The sequence below is a fragment of the Trichechus manatus genome, unplaced genomic scaffold (assembly GCF_000243295.1).
Source record: "Trichechus manatus latirostris isolate Lorelei unplaced genomic scaffold, TriManLat1.0 scaffold00140, whole genome shotgun sequence".
NCBI lineage: Eukaryota > Metazoa > Chordata > Mammalia > Sirenia > Trichechidae > Trichechus > Trichechus manatus.
The window spans coordinates 4,137,241-4,157,291 of NW_004444076.1; the positions used below are offsets into that span (position 1 = coordinate 4,137,241).

General features: G+C 37.7%; 1 protein-coding gene across 1 annotated transcript in view; it reads left to right on the plus strand.

Moving 5' to 3' along the window:
* CCDC83 (coiled-coil domain containing 83) overlaps positions 1 to 20,051 on the plus strand; it is a 58,959-nt gene that overhangs the window by 15,458 nt on the left and 23,450 nt on the right. Inside the window, exons 3-4 of the mRNA XM_004385519.2 lie at positions 6,645 to 6,807; positions 10,007 to 10,174. Of these exons, the coding sequence (XP_004385576.1) occupies positions 6,645 to 6,807; positions 10,007 to 10,174 (331 nt within the window). The remainder of the gene's footprint in view (positions 1 to 6,644; positions 6,808 to 10,006; positions 10,175 to 20,051) is intronic.

A 20,051-nucleotide genomic window follows, 5' to 3' on the forward strand; every position in this document is an offset into this window, starting at 1 on the left:
AGGATGGCAAGACTTCATCTCACATACTTTGGACATGTTATCAGGAGGGATCAGTCCCTGGAGAAGGACATCATGCTTGGTAAAGTAGAAGGTCAGTGAAAAAGAGGAAGACTCTCGATGAGATGTATTGACACAGTGGCTGCACCAATGGGCTCAAACACCACAATGATTGTGAGGATGGCACAGGACCGGGCGGTGTTTTATTCTGTTGTACCTAGGGTCGCTGTAAGTCGGAGCCAACTGGAACACACCTAACAACAATGGCTAATGATGTAAACATCCTTTCATGTGCTTATTTTTGCCACATATGTATCCTCTTTGGTGAAATTTCTTATCATATCTTTTGCTCATTTTCTAAATGAATTGCTTGTTTTTTGTTTTGTTGTGTTTTTTGCTGTTGAGTTTTGAAAGTTCTTAATCTATTCTAGATACTACTTTTTTGTTGATTATGTAGTTTGCAAATATTTTCTCCCTATTTGTAGCTTACCTTTTCATCCTCATAAAAGGGTCTTCTGCCGAGCAAAAGTTTTTAATTTTAATGAAGTCTAGTTCCTTCTATGGATCATGCTTTTAGTGTCAAGTTTAAAAACTCTTTGTCTAGATTTTTGAAGATTTTCTACTATTTTTTTTCCTAAAAATTTATTCTTTTATATTTTACATTTAAGTCATGGCATGGTCAATTTTGAATTAATTTTTGTATAAAGTTTGAGACTTAGATCAAGATTCTTTTTTTTTTCGCGTACAGATGTCCGATTGCTCCAGCACCATTGGTTAAAAAGGCTTTTACATTGAATTGCATTTACACCTTTGTCAAAAATCAGCTGAGCATATTTGTGCGGGTCTGTTTCTGGTTTCTGTATCCTGTTCCATTGATCTGTGGGTCTACCCCTTCATGAATACCACAGTCCTGATTATTGTAGCTATATAATGAGTCTTGAAATTAGGTAAATTGATTCTTCCCACTTTATTCTTCTTTTTCAAATTTGTTTTAGCTATATAATTCATTTGTCTTCTATACGAATTTTAGAATTTACTTGTCTAAATTACAAAAATATCTTGCTGAGATTTTGATAGGAATTGTGTTAAACCCGTATATCAACTTAGGGAAAACTGACAACTTAACTATGTTAAGTCTTCCAATCCATGAACATGATATGTTTTTTCATTTATTTAGATCTTTGCTTTTTTATTGTTTTATATGTATATATATATATACATATAAAACAAAACATTTGCCAGTTCAACATTTTTGACATGTACAATTCAGTGACATTGATTACATTCATCATGTTGTACAACCATCACTGCTATCCATTTCCAAATTAGTCCATAACCATTAACAGAAACTCACTGCCTCCTAAGCATTTCCACTACTCCATCGCTCCTACCCCTAGTAACCACTAATAAACTTTGATCTTTATACATTTGCCCATTCTGAATATTTCATGTAAGTAGGATTGTATGATATTTGCCGTTTGTGATGGATTTATTTCACTCAGCATAATGTTTTTAAGTTTCATTCATGATGTAGCATGTATCAGGACTTCATTTAGATCTTTGATTTCTTTTATCAGCATTTTTTTAGTTTTTAGTATGTAAGTGTTGTACATGTTTTATTAGATACTTTTGCAGGGTGTAAGATTCTGGGTTGATAGTTTTTTTTTTTCTTTCAGCACTTGAAAAATAGTGTGCCACTTCCATCTGGCTTCCATGATTTCTGATAAAAAACAAGCTAATTTTCTAATTGTTTTTCCCCTATAGTTATCATTTTTCTCTGACTGCTTTTAAGACTTTTTCCCTTGTCTTTAGTTTTCATAAGTTTAATTATGATGTGTGTTGGCATGAATTTCTTTGCATTTATCTTGTTTGGTGTTTGCTCGGCTTCTTGACTCTGTAGTTTTATGTCTCTTGCCAAATTTGGGAAGTTTTCAGCCATTATTTCCTCGAGTACTTTTTCAACCACATCTTCCTCCTCTCCTCATGGGACTCCAATGACACAAATGTTAGATCTTTTGTTACATTTTCACAGGTCCCTGAGACTGTTCATTTTTTTTCCAGTCTATTTTCTCTATGTTGTTCAGATTGGATAATTTCTATTGTTCTATCTGCCCCCCTCCATTCTGCTGTTGAGCCCACCCACTGAGATTTTTATTTTAGTTACTGTATTTTTCAGTGTCAAATTTTTCATTTGATTTTTCTTCATATATTCTATCTCTTTGCCAATGCTTTCTATTTTTAAATTTATTTCAAGCATGTTCATAACTGCCCATGGAAGCATTTTTTATCATGACTTTTAAAATATTTGTCAAATAATTGTAACATAGCTGTCATCTTGGTGTTGGCATCTACTGAATGTCTTTTTTCATTCAGTTTGAGATTTTCCTGGTTCTTGGTATGATAACTGATTTTCGACTGAAATCTGGACTTTTTCATATTATGTTGTTAGACTCTGGATCTTATTTACAACCTTCTGTTTTACCTGGATTTTTTTGACACCACTCTGGCAGGGGTAGTGAGGGTGTTGCCTCATTATGCCAGGTGGAGGTAAAGTTCCAGGTTCCCCACGAGGTCTCCACTGACACTGTCAGGGGGTGGGGGTGGAGAGCCTTGTTACCATCCACTGAGGATGAAAATCCTGGCTCCATAATTGGCCTTCTTTGACACCACCCCAGTGGGTGTTGGACTACTTCATTATAGTCTAGGATCTCCACTCTACCTTTGCGGGCATGGGTGGAGGTGGGGCCACAGTTCTTTCTATGGTATTTGACTGAAGTAGATCATTTATTATCTAAAAGTTTTCCATCTTGCTAGATTGCCTCTTTCTTGGTCCTTTGGCTAGAGAAGGCAGACTTTTGCTGAGGCTTTTTATGTCTGCACCTAGTAATGTTTGTAGGGTGCCAAATGCTTCCGCTCCGTGTCTGCAATATATGAATCAAAAAGAAAACCCAGAAAACTCACCACTGTATTGTTCCTCAGTTCCTAAAGTTCTTAGCCAGTCTGTTTTCTTCTCTCCAGCATTCACCACTTTCTTAGATTTCTGCTATATGTAATGTCTAGGGTTTTTAGTTGTATATAGCAGGAGGAATAGGGAGAAGTACATCTACTCCATCTTTCTGAAAACAGAAGTTTAATTGGTTTCATTTTTAGTTTTACAGACCATAATAACAATACAAATTTAAAAATTGAGATATAATTTGCATAGCATATATTTCACCCTTTAAGTGTACAATTCAGTGCCTTTTAGTAGATTCACAAAGTTGTACAGCCATCAACACTATCTAACTCCAGAACAATTTCATAACCCTAAAAGAGAAACGCCATAGCTATTAGCAGTCATTCCCAATTTTCCTCTTCCATCATTCCCTGGAAACCACTAATCTACTCTCTGTCTCTATAGATTGTCTTCTAGACATTTCATATAAATTAAATCATACAATATGTGGCATTTCGTGTCTGGCTTATTTCACTTAGCATGTTTACAAGATTCATCCATGTTGTAGCATCTAATAGTACTTCATTCCTTTTTATGCTGAATAACATTCCATTGCCTGGATATACCACATTTTGTTTATCCATTCATCAGTTGATAGACATTTGGGTTGTTTCCACTTTTCGGCTATTGTGAATACTGCTGCCATAAGCATTCGTGTACAAGATTTACTCTTCTTTTTTTCAAATTTATTCCCATTTTATTCTTTTTGGTGCTATTGTAAATAGGACTGTTTTCTTCATTTTCAGATTGTTCACTGCTAGTGTATAGAAATATAACTGATTTTTTTCTGTTGTCTTATATCCAAACTTGCTGAACTCATTTATTAACCCTAATAGTGTGTGTGTGTGTGTTGTGTGTGTGTGTGTGTGTGTGTGTGTGTGTGTGTGTGTGTGTGTACATCCTCATCTTGTTCCTCATCTTATAGGGAAAGTTTTCAGCCTTACACCGTTAAGTATGAGATTAGTTGCAGGCTTTTCATAGATGTGGTTTATCAGGTTGAGGAATTTCTCTTCTATTCCTAGTTTATTGCATATTTCTAGCATGAAAGTTTGTTGGATGTTGCCAAATGCTTTTTCTGCATCTGTCGAGATGATTATGTGTGTTTCTTTCCTTTATTATATTAATAATGGTGATATTAATAATGCTGATGGATAAACACATGATGAACATAATTAATGTTAATGATCTATACATGTGAAGATTGTAGAAAGTGCAAATGTAGAAAAGACTGTTGAAAATGTTTTGTTACCTCTGTATTTACCACAAAAAGCAAGCCTTATGAGTGGGATTTTCCAGTGAGAAAATTTGGTGTTGTGTTTTTTTGAGTCAATTCTGATTCATAGTGACAGAGTAGAACTGCCCTGTAGGGTTTTCTAGGCTGTGATCTTTACAGGAGCAGATTGACATGTCTTTCTCCCACTGAGCTGCTGGGTGGGTTCGAACTGCCAACCTCTCAGATAGCAGCTGAGATGCTTAACTGTTGTGCCACCAGGGCTCCTTATAATAATGATAGTTAATCGGGAATTGGGCTTTGGAGGGGTTCTCTCCCCTTCCTTCCCACTGAGGCTGCCTGCTGCTGATTTTTACCATGATTGCAAGACTCTTGATTTTTAAGGCTATTATGGAACTAGAGTGAGGGGATGATAATAGGACAAGTTAGAACACCACAAAGCTCATCATCCTTACTTAGATTCAGCCATTTTTCCTGAATAAACACTCTGGATTGTTGCAAGCCTTTGGTTAATTTCCGTAGTTCTGAAAAGTTGGTTTTGACAAGTTTTGCCAGTTTTCTCATTGCTTTTATGGAGGAAAGGATTTTCAGAGGTCCTTACTCCACCATTCCTGCTGATGTCACTCCCAGTAAGATTTTAAAGAGGGGGTTGAAAGGAAAGAGAGTCAATTTTCTAATACAACATCATATTATGAATCCCTTGGAACTAAAAATTCTTTAGAGTTAGGATTATGATACCTTAGAATATTGCAAACTAAAAATCAGAGAACCTAAAACTACTAAATTTTGAGTATCTTATATTTTTATTCTTTGTTTTAATTTCCATTGTTTGAAATCACTCAAAGCCTATCCACTCACTGTCTCTCTTTTTTTTTTTTTTTTGTATTTATCAAGCCTGGGTGTCATAAAGTTTATTGGCAATTGTTTTTATTCAATTTATTAAAGTTTTACATCAAACTTCTAAGGCACTGACTATCAATCATTTTATTCAGCCTGTGGAATAGCTTTAAGAGCATCTTTTAAGGTTACGTTAAAGCCTTATTTGAGGAGATTGACAAATTAGTGTCTGTTTTGCTAAACAGTTTTTCAGCCCTCAAGTGTAGGGTTCATTGGATGAAGTAATAAATTAAAGAACTGCATTTTAGTAGGCTGTCTCACTTTCGAGGAGTCATAAACATGTGCTTTTATTTATTTACTTATTTTTACATTTTTAAATAAAGTATATAAATATGTGTTTTTAAATTATCTGAAAGATCCTTGCTACTCAAAGTTTAGCAAACTTGGCATCATCTGGAACTTATCAGAAATGCAGAATTGCAGGTCTCATCCCAAACTTCCTGCATCAGAATCTCTAGTTTAGCAAGATCCCCAGGTGCTTGTTATACACACTAAAGTTTCAGAAGCTCTTGCCTAGAAAATTAATCTTGAGAAATAAAATATTCTTTTATAGTGGAGTACCCAAGTAAGTTCAGAGGATAAAAGACATGAATATGACTAATAAAATATAATATTGAAAAAGTTATAACAAAGGGAATTTAAATTATAGGGAAAAGGAAGTAATTTTTAAAAGAAGTAATAAAATATTTTAAGTATGTACATTTTATTAGGCTTAGGAAATTGAAGGAGAGACATGGGGGAAATTCAGTATTAGAGCTTAAAAGGGAACCTAAGAAAATTACAAAGAAACATTAAGATCACACATATAAAAATATCTCTCTACATATATATTTAAATAGCAAGGGCAAGAGTAAACTCTAAGTTGATTACATAAGAAGCTTAGAAACATGGATGAGATATCCATACGAGGAACCTAGTCCATATTGCAAGTGTGAAATGTTGGGAATGGTGAGTACCCATCACCCTAAAAGAAGAGAATGAGGGTCATTTGTGGGAAAAGCAAAGATAATGTAAATTTTACAAGAGTAGTACTTTTTGTGTCTTTGGTCCACTGATATATCTAGTTCCTGGAAGGCCAGCTAGCACATCCACCCATTACCCTTGCCGTTGAGTCAATTGCAACTCATAACAACCCTATAGGACAGACTAGAACTGCCCCATAGAGTTTCCAAGGAGTGACTGGTGGATTTGAATTGCTGACCTTTTGGTTAGCAGCCAAGCTCTTAACCACTTCGCCACCGGGGCTCCACCTGACACATAGTAGGCGCTTTATAAATACTGACTAAATGAATAGTAAATGATACAGAGGAATAGTGTTAGTAGTTAACAGTTACTGTGTTGATGGATTTAATTTTATTTTGAGTCTTCCATAATCCATAAATTCTTAGAGATATTATTATATAATTTGTTTCATTAAATGTTTCTTTCTCACTTTAAAAGCCTCAATGTGTGACTCACTTTTTATGAAAAACAATGTAAATAGTTTAGTTGATGTAGTTAACTTGCGGCCGATTTTCATGACAGAATAAACGCTTAAAGGATGAACAGATTTGGCACATAAAGAACCTACTAAAGGAACTGAGTGAAGATAAGTCAAAGGGAGTACCAGTTGTAACAAGAGAGGATGTTGAAGAAGCAATGAAGGAAAAATGGAAGTTTGAAAGAGACCAGGAACAAAATTTGAAAGGTGATTTAGGAAAACTCTGTAAAGCTGTATCAAGTTATTTGTTGAATGTATTGATGCTTTTTTTCTCCCAAAATGTTCAAAATGCTATGAACATAGTTCACATGCCATCATTACCACTACAACCACAAACATATGTAGGCAAATGCACAGGAGAGGGAAATAATGAAGCGGGCAGAGATACTGAAGCCAATGGAGGAGGAAGAATAAGGGTATAAGGGCAGTGATCAAAAACGAAAACCATCCAACTCTTAACACCAGACAGTATTCTATAAACACCTCTCTGAGCTTCTCCTCAAAGCGGTGATTCGTTCTTCTTTTTGGAAAAGTAATCTTGTTTGGTGGCTTCAGCCTCTGTTTCGACTTGGGAGTGACACTTTTTCTCCAAATAATCCTTAAGGGAGCTAAGGCCCCCATTTAGATGGTGGAAAAGAGAGATTAGAGTTGAGAAAGGGAAAGCTTGGAGGACATGGATAGAAATGATGCTAAGTGCGGGATATGAAAGACTGAGGACATACTCTCGCCATGGTTTGGAAATACCATAGTCGTACACAGTTCTGACACTTTGCATTTTTTATTCCTGAGTCAGAATCAACTTGATTGCAATGGATTTTCTTTCATCCTAAGCTTGCTGCCAATATTTCTCAAACCACTTTTGCCAGACCTCTATTAAAACCATCTTCTGTTAGGAAGCTGGAAAACATAGGAGAGAAGCTAGAGCATTATCAGGAAGCAGTACCTGAAGCTGGAAAGCAAAACAAAGATAGGGACTAGATTTTCCTGAATTTCTCTAAGTATTTCAAAGTGACCATAAACCTGAAAACTTTGCACAAAGCAGGCACTTCACTGAATTGATATGTATTGTTTTGAATGAAATAGTTTCCAAGACCAAACACCAACAGGCAAAGTTTCCAAAACTGTTCCCATAAACCTCCTTCAACCCAAGTCTCTTTATTGACAATAGTGATGTCATGAGGTGGTAGAAATTGTATTTTGCAGTACTCCCCTCTGGAACAGTTCTGCTTGTGTTTGGAAGGAATATTTTAATAAATTCCTTAAGGTGGGAGTGAGACCCCAAAGGATGCTCAGGCGTGCTCCCTAAATTGTCTTCTAAAGGGAATGGCTCAATTAGTTGAGGTGAGCCTGCTTATGGTTTGGCCTGAGCACTGGGGCACACGTATTATACAAGTCTGGGCCCAAACTGGATGGCTCAGCACAGTACAGGAGGGCTGGGCATGTGTGGTGGTCCAAGGGAGAAAGAGGCCCACAGATGCTGAGGAGGAGAGGGAAAGTGAGAGAACATACGTGTCTGAAAAGGGTTTCTGAGGCAGCTTGTTGTTAATTGTCCCAGGTAGTCCCTTGCAACTTATTTTGGTTTATGGAGCAGCAGTGGTGGTTCCACCTGGTAGTTTATCCCCATGTAGACTCTGAGGCCCCACCCAGACCTGCTGAATCAGAAACTGCATTTTGACAAGATCCCAGGGGACTCCTATGCCCATAAAGGTTTTCGAAGTGCTGATGAATCCCTTTCTTCCAACTTTTAGTCAGGACTCTGTCAGTTGCAGAGGTAAAAATCCAGCTCAAATTAGCCTAAGCATGAAAGGGATGCTAATTTTTTCATAAACCAAACCACAGAAAGTGCAGGATGCAGCTGACCTGGACCCAAGGCTTCAAATGCTGTCAGATCTCAGCATCTTTTTTTTTTTTTTTTTTCCAATCTATTTATCTCTGTCTTTCTCTTCCTCCTGCAAGTTGGCTCCTTTTTCTCAGGCTGTTGTCTCCATGAGGCTGGAACTCTGATTGTAGATAGCTCTGATCTTTCATCTTTATATCCTCAAAATTGATACAAAAGAGGCATGTTTTCCACCAGTTTCATTGAGAATATTTCTGTGAAAGGATATCTTAGGCCACATGCTCACCCCTGGACTAATCCCTGTAGCCAGGAGAGGGGCCACTACAATTGGCCTACTTATTTGACAAGGGGTAGGAGAAGTTTGTTACTAGGAGGGATTCTGGGCACATAGAACATCCATGTCGCTTAGGAAATCTTCAGTGACATCTGCCCTTCCCTGCAAAGGCTGAACGTGGCATAAGACTGAGGCAGCAGCTATTTGCTCAAAGGAGAGAATGGCCACCTCTCTGGGTTACAGGCAAACTAACAGTTGTTTAAATTACAAGTGCCATTTATTAAGGGATTGTAAAAAATACATTCTATCATTTACATTTTTGGAAAAAGATGTGTCCAGAGTCCTTCTGGATCTCTGAACTGAAGACCAGCCCTCTGGCCTGGTTGAAATGCTTCAATCATTCAACAGACATTTACTGAAGACCAACTAATTGCCAAGCTCTGTGCTAAGTGCTGGATTTACAGAGATGAATAAGATGTGGTCCTGACCTCAGGAAGCTCTCAAACGAGGTAGATGGTGGTGAGCCAAACAACCATTAAGTTAATTGTACTCAGCTATTTGTAATGCTTCCTTTTCCAAAATATTCAGCAACGTGATACTCGGGCCTAAAGACTGAATAGACTAGTGTGTTTATCAAGTGCAGCAGGGAAAATTGAAATTTTATATGGTTGAGACAACTCAGTATTTGTACATATTAACTGAGGAACTTATTTCTCATTCTGAGGTCTTAATAACAGGGGTACAGGGGGTAAGGAGGGGGAAGACATGTTATTATGACTATCATTTTACACAAGGGCAAGCCAAACAAATGAACTTTAGATGACTTACCAAACAGCTTACTTATAAAAATGGTTGCTAAGGATCTGGGAAGGACAAAAGTTGAAATCAATTTTTACCCACAGGCATAATGGCCAGGAAAATAACAATTTACTAATAAAGAATGTATGTGATATAATACATTGTACAAAATAGGACCATTATCAAGCTATCACAGAATAATTTAAACTTATGCGTTGCTAGGCATGTAAGTTAATTATCTATCTCTCTTGATAACAATCCAAAACTCCACATCTATTTTGTAATCAAGCAAGTTTAATTTTTATTTGTATTTTGAGTTATGAGGGCTGGATAAACAATAGTTTGAATAGGTTAGATTTCACTAAATTGAAGATGTAAAATAGTATTCATGAGTTAATAACATTTTTATATCAGACTTTGACTTAATAAAATCAGATTGCTTCCCAGAATTGTTGCAAGAACAATAGAAATGACATGTTTTGATTTTCTTTCAACAGATATGCGCATGCAAATAAGTAATGCTGAGAAACTATTTCTTGAGAAACTCAGTGAGAAGGAATATTGGGAAGAGTACAAGAATGTAGGGAGTGAACAACATGCTAAACTCATCATGTCCTTAGAAAATGACATCAATACAGTGAAGGAGAACGCAAGGAAAATGTCAGGTCAGTTGCAACAAAGCTAGTTTAAGTTCAATAAACAGTGTTTAGAGGGCAGCCTTTTTAGTGAAAGAAAAAAATATGGGTACTCCCTGAATCATTTGTTACTCTCTGCTACCAGCACAAGCAACTGTGAGCCTAAAAGTAAAGGTGGAGGGAAAGTAGAGAAACGATCCCAGGACCACCTGTGAGAAGGGGAGTAAAGGGAGTGGGGAACCCTGTGACCCACTGACTTCAAGAAAGAAGCTTCATTTCAGTGGCGATATCCGTACACTCCCATACCTGAATCTGGCGCAATTCCACCCAGGTAGGAGGATCCTGGGGCCGGGATGGGGAGTGGGCAGTGGTCGTTCAGTGGTAGAATTCTAGCCTTCCACGTGGGAGACCCAGGTTTGATTCCTGGCCAGTACACCTCAAGCTCATCCATCACTTGTCTTGTCTGTCACCGGAGCCTTGTGTGTTGCTATGATGCTAAACAGGTTTCAGCGGAGCTTCCAGACCAAGATATACTAGGAAGAAAGGCCTGGCAGTCTACTTCTGAAAATGAGCCAGTGAAAACCCTATGGATCACTACGGTCCAATTTTGTTGTGCATGGGATCTCCATGAGTCAGGTGCCAACTCAGTGGCAGCTAACTGCAACAGGAGGATCCTGGGACTGGATTAAATTAGAAAGGGAATTCACCTGAGGCAAGCCAAGGCAATTTAGGCAGGCTGAAAAACCAGAATCATTATGGAGAAATGCCCAAGTTAAATCTAAATTGTAGTCTGAAAAAACTGGAGAACAAGTGTGAGATAGAAGGTGGAGAGGGTACTGAGCAGGATGGCAACAGGTGTGATGAAGCCAGAACTGGGTACAATGGGTGCATGTGCTGGCCCTGTCCTTTAACACAAGGTCACCTGCCACTGAAGTGAGCCTAGTGGCTTAAAAGAACACCAGAGATTCAGAGACAGGGAAGTCATAGAATAGAATAAATGGGGGAAAGTCTGGCCACAGAGAATGCTGGGGGTGGATGATAGTCCAGGACCTAGCTGCCTGGGCCCTGTTGGAATGCTCTGCTTCTGAACCAATTTTTATGTAAGTTTCTCAGCTCAGAGGCTCTGCACCTCAAAGATAGTGTGAATTTGGCCCCACATTAGTCTGGATTTGGAGTTCTGATTTCTCAAAAGATTCTCCTCCCAAAATAAAAGAAGAGAGTGAATGTAATACCCTCCCACCACTGTCTATCCTCCGGCCACTCAGATCCTCTCCAAATCAGAAACTACTATTACCAGTTTCTTGTGTAGCATGTCAGAAATATTCTATGCCTATATCAATGCATACATAAATAGAAATATGGATCACAAATAGCGTGCTACAGATTGGTTTTTCACTTGCCTTTTCATGTAACAATATGGACATCTTTATAGATCAGTATATATTAGTACTGCCTCATTCTTTCAGATGGCTACATGGCTTGGTTGTATTATAATTTTTTTAAACTGTCCCCCTACTGATAAGCATTTAGGTTTCCAGTCTTTTACTATTACAAATAATGCTGCAATAAATATCCTTATAAATATCTCATTTTATTTTGAAGAATATCCTTATACTTACATCATTTCACTTATATTTATCTCTAAAGAGGAGTGGCTGGGCCAAACTGATTATTTTTATTTCAGTAGGCATAGGGATTGTACCAAGTTGCATTCCCACTGGCATGCATGAAAGGCCTGTTTTCCCACATCTTCAAAAACAGGGAGTATTATCCAACTTTTTGTTCTTTGCCAGCCTTATAGGTAGAAAGTGGCATCTCATTGTGGTTTTAGTCTCCATTTCTCTTACTATAAGTGACACTGAATATCTTTTAATAAGTTAAGAGACATATGAATTTCCTTTTCTGTGGACCATCTATTCACATCCTTTGCCCATTTTTTTATTACGTTCTAGAGCTCTTTACATTTTAAGGAAATTAAATTCTTATCTGTGAAATAAGTTGCAATTATTTTTCCCATTTGTCATTTGTTTTGTGTTTATGGGTCTTTTTATGAGGAAATTTTGTATTTTTATAGTGCTGAATTTATCAGTGTTTAGATTTTATGATTTCTGAGATATAAATTCTCCAGTATTTTCTTCTAGAAGTTTTATAGCTTTATTTTTACATTTAAATCTTTGATTTGTTTTTGTGTGAGGTAGGAATCCAACTTTACTTTTTACCAGATGGTTTTCCAGTTGTCCCAACATAATTTATCAAATAATCCACTTTTACCCCACTTATTTGAAATACTAACTTTATCATACTTTAATTTCCTATGTGTGTTTGAGTCTTTCTCTACTTTCTCCTCTGCTCTGTTGATCTGTCTGTGTATTTATACATCTGTAACATAATTTCAAAACAATTATTCTTCTGCTATGTTTAAAATATTTTATCTAGAATTTCTTCATTTTACATTTTTAAAGTAGGAAGAATTATATGATCACATATAAACTTGACTCATTATCTTGATCAGAAATTTGGATAATTTCTTTTAGCTGAAAATTTTCATGCTGTTGTATCCAACTTTTGGGTGGTGGTAATAAAATTTATGTATTGAATTACTTGCTGGTCCAGCCTTGAGGTATAACAATTTTAGATGCCATGGTAAAATGGTTATTATTGCTTGTCTTTTATGCCAATTTAGGTACCTCTCCTTACCACCCAAGAAATAGCAGTAACTCTACTGGGGAACTATTAAACACTTTGTCAGTTACCAATTGGACACAATAAATATGAACAGGCTTTCTAAATCAATCTATTCAAAGCCTTACTACCATTCTCTCTTCTTTTTCTCCTACCTCCTTTTTCACAGACCCCTTGTTCCATGACTTTTCTGGAATTCTCCTCCCACACCTGTGATCACGGAGTCTGTGTGTGTTAGGCTGATTTAGTTGCAAGAAACAGAGATTGACTTAGCCTGTCTTAGGAAAAGGGTGGTTATTTTAGTGAACGAGGATAATAAAATGAAAGCTTTTTAGTCTAATATAATGGATACCACGTTTTTAAGTGAGGTTAGATGCCACCATGCAGACTTGCAATATGATAAGGCAGAAAACCAGTATCACACCTTCAACCACTGAATTCCAGCCTATAAAAGAAGATAGAACTCAGAGGGAAACTTATAGCAATAAATGCCTACATGAACAAAGAAGAGCTCAGATCAACACCTAACTCTACAGCTTGAGGAACTAGAAAGAGAAGAACAAACTAAGCCTAAACCTACCAGAAGAAAAGAAATAACAAAGATCAGAGCAGAAATAAATAAAATCAAAAACAAAAACAATAGAGAATCAACAAAACCAGAAGTTGGTTCTTTGAAAAGATCAGTAAAATTGACAAACCTTTAGCTAGACTGACAAAGAAAAAAAGAAAAAAGAGCAAATAATCAAAACAAGAAGTGAAAGAGGAAACATTACAACTGACTTGATAGAAGTAAAGAGAATTATGAACAATTGTATGGCAACAAGCTGGATAACCTAGATGAAATGGACTTAGAAGCACACAACATACCCAAACTGACTCAAGAGGAAATAGAAAGTCTCAACAGACCCATAACAAGTGGAGAGATTGAATCAGTGATCAAAACCTCCCAACATTCCACCATCGTTTGAGCAGCCCTTCTAGGTGAGTTTCTTCAAAATCAATCAATCAGTCCATCAACAAATATTGAATGCTTACTGCATGACAGTTATTTGCCAGACCTTGGGTGCATGAGACAAACCTGGTTCCTGCCCTCATGAAGATTCCAGTTTATGGGGAAATCTCTCCCCATCCCACTCACCTGTTCCCTCCACCTGCCCTTCTTACTCTTGGCCCCCTTCCTTCCTCTCCCTGGACCTCAGACCTCTTTCCATGGCAATGATAAATGGCTGCCTGGGTTGCCAACCACACCCCTTTGGGCTTGATTTCCATTTCAGAGTTTGTCCTGGTCTCTGCTTTTCCTGGGGGGGTTTCTGTGCATTAGTCAATCAGCTCAGGGAGCATGGGATGGTAGAGATGATGGAGTCACCAGGATGGCAAGGAGGAAGCACGGGCTGTAGAGCAGGGAGGAAGCCCAGGATCATGCAGCCTCTGGGCTGTTCTGGAATGACCAAGGCTCAGCCTGTTCAAGACAGAAAGGAAAACGCAGACCAGCAACAGGTCTAGCAGAGGCTAGTGCTGGGTGTGGGGTTCCAGCAGTGACTTGCCTGATCCCCACTCACCCAGAGGAGAGAAATACTGGCTGCCCCAGGGCTGGAGTCCTACACAGACTCTTCCTTCCCCTTCAAGTCTGTCACAAGCCAGTACACTTTCTCCTTGGCACCTTGGTTCAGGCCCTGTGTCTGCTTCTGGGACCTGGTCACCCCCCACACTCCCCCACTGTGATTCACCTGCACCCACCACTATGTTAACCTTCACACAACCCTCCACTGATGGTGCCCTATTCTTGCTCAACAACCCTGCACAACACTGTGCTCTAGTCTCCAGTGTTGGCCTCAAACTTACCTGTGGGATGGTTAGTCTTATGTGTCAGCTTGGCTTGGCTATAGTTCTCAGTTATTCAATCAAACACTAATCTAGGTGTTACTGTGAGGGTATTTTGTAGATATGGTTAACATCTAAAATCAGTTGATTTTAAGTAAAGGAGATTACCCTCAATAATCTGGGTGGGCCTCATCCAATCATTTGAAGGTTTTAAGAGCAAAAACAGGTTTCCCTGGGGAAGAAGAAATTCTGCTTCATGACTGCAGCATCAGGGTTTTAAAAAGCTTGGGAGTGGCCATCTAAGATACATCTATTGGTCCCATCTCATCCAGAGCAAAGGAAAATGAAGAAAACCAAAGATACAAGGAAAATATTAGCCCAAAAGACTAAAGGACCACATGAACCAGAGCCTCCACCATCCCAAGCCAAGAAAAACTAGATGGTGCTCAGCTACCACCACTGACCACTCTGACAGGGATCACAACAGAGAGTACTGGATAGAGCAGGAGAAAAATTTAGAACAAAATTCAAATTCACAAAAAAAGACCATACTTACTGATCTGACAGATACTGGAGGAACCCCCAAGACTATGGCCCCCGGACACTGCTAACTCATAACTGAAACCACTCCTGAAGCCCACTTTTCAGATAAAGGTTAGACAGGCCTATAAAACAAACAAGAACACATATCAGGAATACATGCTTCTTAGTTCAATCAAATATATGAGACTAAATGGACAACTCCTGCCCAAAAGCAAGATGAGAAGGCAGGAAAGGACAGGAACTGGACAAATGAACACAGGGAACATGGAGTGGAACAGGGGAGAGTGCCGTCACATTGTGGGGATTGCAACAAATGTCACAAAACAATATGTGTATAAATTTTTGAATGAGAAACTAACTTGAACTGTAAACTTTTCACCTTAAGTGCAATAAAATTAAAAGAAACGAAACAAAACAAAAAACCTCCCAACCAAAAAGTCCTTGCTTCACTGGGGAATTCAATCAAACATTTAGAGAAGAATTGAACCAAGACTGTTTAAACGCTTCCAAAAGATACAGAAGGAAGGAATACTCCCTAATTCATTCTATGAAGCAAACATACTCTGATAGCAAAACCAGACAAAGACACCACAAGAAGAGAAAACTATAGTCCAATATCCCTTATGAACATAGATGCAAAATCCTCAACAAAATACTAGCAAACAGAATCCAACAGCATATTAAAAGAGTCATACATCATGAGCAAGTGGGATTTATTCCAGGAATGCTGGGATGGTTCAACATTAGAAAATCAATGAACGTAATATACCACATCAACAGAACAAAGGAAAAGAACCACATGATCATCTCTATGGATGCACAAAAAGCATTTGATAAAATCCAACACCGTTTCTTGATGAAAATCCTCAAGAAAATTGGAATAGAAGGGAAGTTCCTCAGTATGATTCAGGGCTTATATGAAAAACCAACAGCCAACATTATATTTAATGGAGAAAGATTGAGCGCTTTCCTCTTGAAATCAGGAACAAGACAAGGGTGCCCACTCTCAAAACTTCTATTCAGTGTTGTATTAAAAGTTCTTGCCATAGCAATAAGACAGGAAAAAGAAATAAAATGTATCCAGAATGGAAAAGAAGTAAAATTATTTCTATTCACAGATGACATGATCCTATATATAGAAAATCCCAAAGAATCTGCAAAAATCTTCTAGAGCTAATAGAGGAATTTAACAAAGTTGCAGGATACAAAGTCAATGAACAAAAATCAGTTGGGTTTCTTTACACCAACAATGAGAAATCTGAAAGGGAAATTAGGGAAACAATTCCATTTATAATACCATCTAAGAGAATAAAACATCTAGGAATAAAGCTAACTAGGGATGTGAAAGACCTATACAATGAAAATTATAAAACACTGCTGAAAGAGATTAAAGAAAACTTAAATAAATAGAAAGATGTTCCATGTTCATGGAATGAAAGACTTAATATTGTTAAGATGTCAATACTATCCAAAGTAATCCATAGATTCAGTACAATCCCAATCAAAATTCCAAAAGCCTTCTTTACAAAATGAAAAAACCAATCCTCAACTTTATATGGAATAGCAAGAGGCCCTAAATAGTTAAAACAATGTTGAAAGAGAAGAATAAAGTAGGAGGACTCACACTTCCTGATTTTAAAACATATTATACAGCTACAGTAATCAAAACAGCCTTGTACTGGTATAACAATAGACACATAGACCAATGGAATAGAATTGAGAATCCAGAAATAAACCCATACATCTGTGGTCAGCTAATTTTCGGTAAGGGTGCTAAATCCATTCAATGGGGAAAGAAGAGTCTCTTCAATAAATGGTGCTGGGAAATTGAATTTCCACATACAGAAATATGAATCAGGATCCATGCCTCATGCCATACACAAAAACAAATTCAAAATGGATTAAGGATCTAAATATGAAAACTAAAATCATAAAATTCTTAGAAGAAAATACAGGAGGAATGCTGTTTGGCCTAGCTTTTAACAATGGATTATCTAATATAATAACAAAAGCACAAACAGCAAAAGACAAAATAAATGGGACTTTATAAAAATTAAAAACTTTTTTACATTAAAAGACTTTACCAAAAAAGTGAAAAGACAAGCTAACAATTGAAAGACTATCATTGGAAACCATATATCTAATAACCAATATATTTATAAAACTTCAGCAACTTAAGAACAAATAGACAAATAACCCTATCATAAAATGGGCAAAGGACTTGAATAGACATTTCACTAAAGAGGACATTCAAATGGACACCAAACCCATGAAAAGATGCTCGATGTCAGTAGCCATCAGAGAGATGCTAATCAAAACCATAATGAGATACCATTTTATTCCCATTAGGGTAGGTAAGATTAAAAAAAAAATAGAAAATAACAAGTGTTGGTGAGGATGTAGAAAAATTGGAACGCTCATCCATTGCTGGTGGGAATGCAAAACAATATAGACGTTGTGGAAAACAGTGTGGCAGTTCCTCAACTAAAAATAGAACTACCATAAACCAAAAAAACCAAACCCGTTGCCACTGAGTCGATTCCAACTCATAGCGACCCTATAGGACAGAGTAGAACTGCCCCATAGAGTTTCCAAGAAGTGCCTGGTGGATTCAAACTGCTGATGTTTTGGTTAGCAGCTGTAGCACTTAACCACTATGCCAGCTGGGTTTCCAGAGCCACCATATGACCCAGCAATTCCACTCCTAAATATATACTCAAAAGACTTGAAAGCAGAGATTCAAACAGATCCTTGTACACCAGTATTCACTGCAACACTATTCATAATAGCCCAAAGGTAGAAACAACCTAAATGTCCATCAACAGATGAATGGATAAAAAAAAAATGTGGTGTATACATACAATGGAATACTCTTCAGCAGTAGGAGAAATGAAATCTTGGTACATACTACAATATGGATGGAGCTTGAAGACATTATGCTGAGTAAAATAAGTCCATCACAAAAGGAGAAATATTGTATGATCTCACTTACATAAGACAAGAACAGGCAACATCAAAGTTTGTTAGTTGTTTCCAGGGGCGAGAGGGAGAGGGAAAAGTGAGATTATTGCTCATGGTGTACTGAGTTTCGGTTTATGGTGATGGAAAAATCGCATTGCTTAAGGGTAGGGTTGCACAGCTGATTAATGTAACTGCTGTCAATAAGTTGTACACCTGCAAAAAGTTGAATTGGCAAAAATTTTGTGATAGATATTGTCATGGATTGAATTGTGTCCCTCAAAAATATATATCAACTTGGCTAGGCCATGATTCCCAGTATTGTGTGATTGTCCACCATTTTGTCATCTGATGTGATTTTCCTGTGTTGTAAATCCTATCTCTATTGATGTTGATGAGATGGAATTGGCCACAGTTATGTTGATGAGATCTAGAAGATGAGATTGTGTCTTGAGCCAGTCTCTTTTGAGATATAAAAGAGAGATGTAAGCAGAGAGATATGGGAACCTCATACTACCCAGAAGGCAACACTGGGAGCAGAGTGAGTCCTTTGGACCCGAGGTTCCTGTGCAGAGAAGCTCCTAGACCAAGAGAAGATTGATGACAAGGACCATCCTCCAGAGCCGACAGAGAGAGACGGCCTTTCCCTGGAGCTGATGCCCTGAATTTGGACTTCTAGCCTACTAGACTGTGAGAGAATAAACTTCTGTTTGTTGAAACCATCCACTTGTGATATTTCTGTTATAGCAGTACTAGGTAACTAAGACCAATATATTTACAACAATGACAAAAAAAAAAGAGTAGCTGCTGAGGTGCTTATGCACAGCCAAACACCTCGTGTGATTTGGTTGCTTGGTTTGGAGGTTTAGGGTCATGGTTTCATGGGACATCACAGTTAACTGGCCTAATAATGTGTTCAGTGCTTCTATTCTACCTCCTAGTTCCTTGCGTAGTGCCTGGAGTCTTAGTTTGCAAGTGGCCATTCAAGGTACAACAGTTGGTCTTTATTCACCTGGAGCACAGAGGAAGAAGGAGCATTAGGAATAGGAGGAGGAAATCGAATGTGTGCCTAATTGCCTCTTTGAACAACTGCCTCCTTTGCCATGAGACCAGAAGAACTGGTCATTTTGATCAAAGATTCCGTAGAAGAATCCTGATCAAAAGGGGGAAAATGCAGAGCAGATTTCAAATTTTCATGGAATCAAGATTTTTTTGAGGCGCAGAGGCTGGACGAACCCCTGAAACTATTGCCCTGAGATAATCTTTAAATCTTAAGCCAAAAATATCCCCTGAAGTCTTCTTAAAACAGAAGTTTAGCTTAACTAGTAAAGAATGTCTGCCTTGAGCATTGTGCTCTTTTAAAATCTATCTATGTGGAATCAAATGGACAATAGCAACTCAAAAGATTAGATAGGAAACTTAAGGTACAGTGAGTTTATGTTAACGGGGGCGGAACAACTCGGAAAAGGAAGGTAGAATGGTTGCACAACTCGAAGAACGTAATCAATGTCACTGAATTGTACTTGTAAAAATTGTTGAATTGGTGTGTGTTCTGCTGTGTATATTTTCAACAACAACAACAAAAATAAATTAAAAAAAGAAGTTGGAGAGGTCAAGGAAAGATTGTTAAAAACTAGGGGACAGCTTTTGGAAAGAGATGTTGGTGTGTTGTAAGCAGGGGCAGATTATCCAACAAGCAGAGTAAGCATGGTGTTTACCTTGCTTACCAGATCATCTGTAGTGGACAATTTCATTTTTGTCCACCACATCAAAGACTTTGCTTCTAGGTATGGCTGGCATATCTGTCTCTCCCACACCTTCCTACAGAATCAGAGAGTCTTTTCAAATTTACAATTCCTAAAAGGGGTGGATGACCCAGTAAGCAAGGTAAGCACAGGCTTAC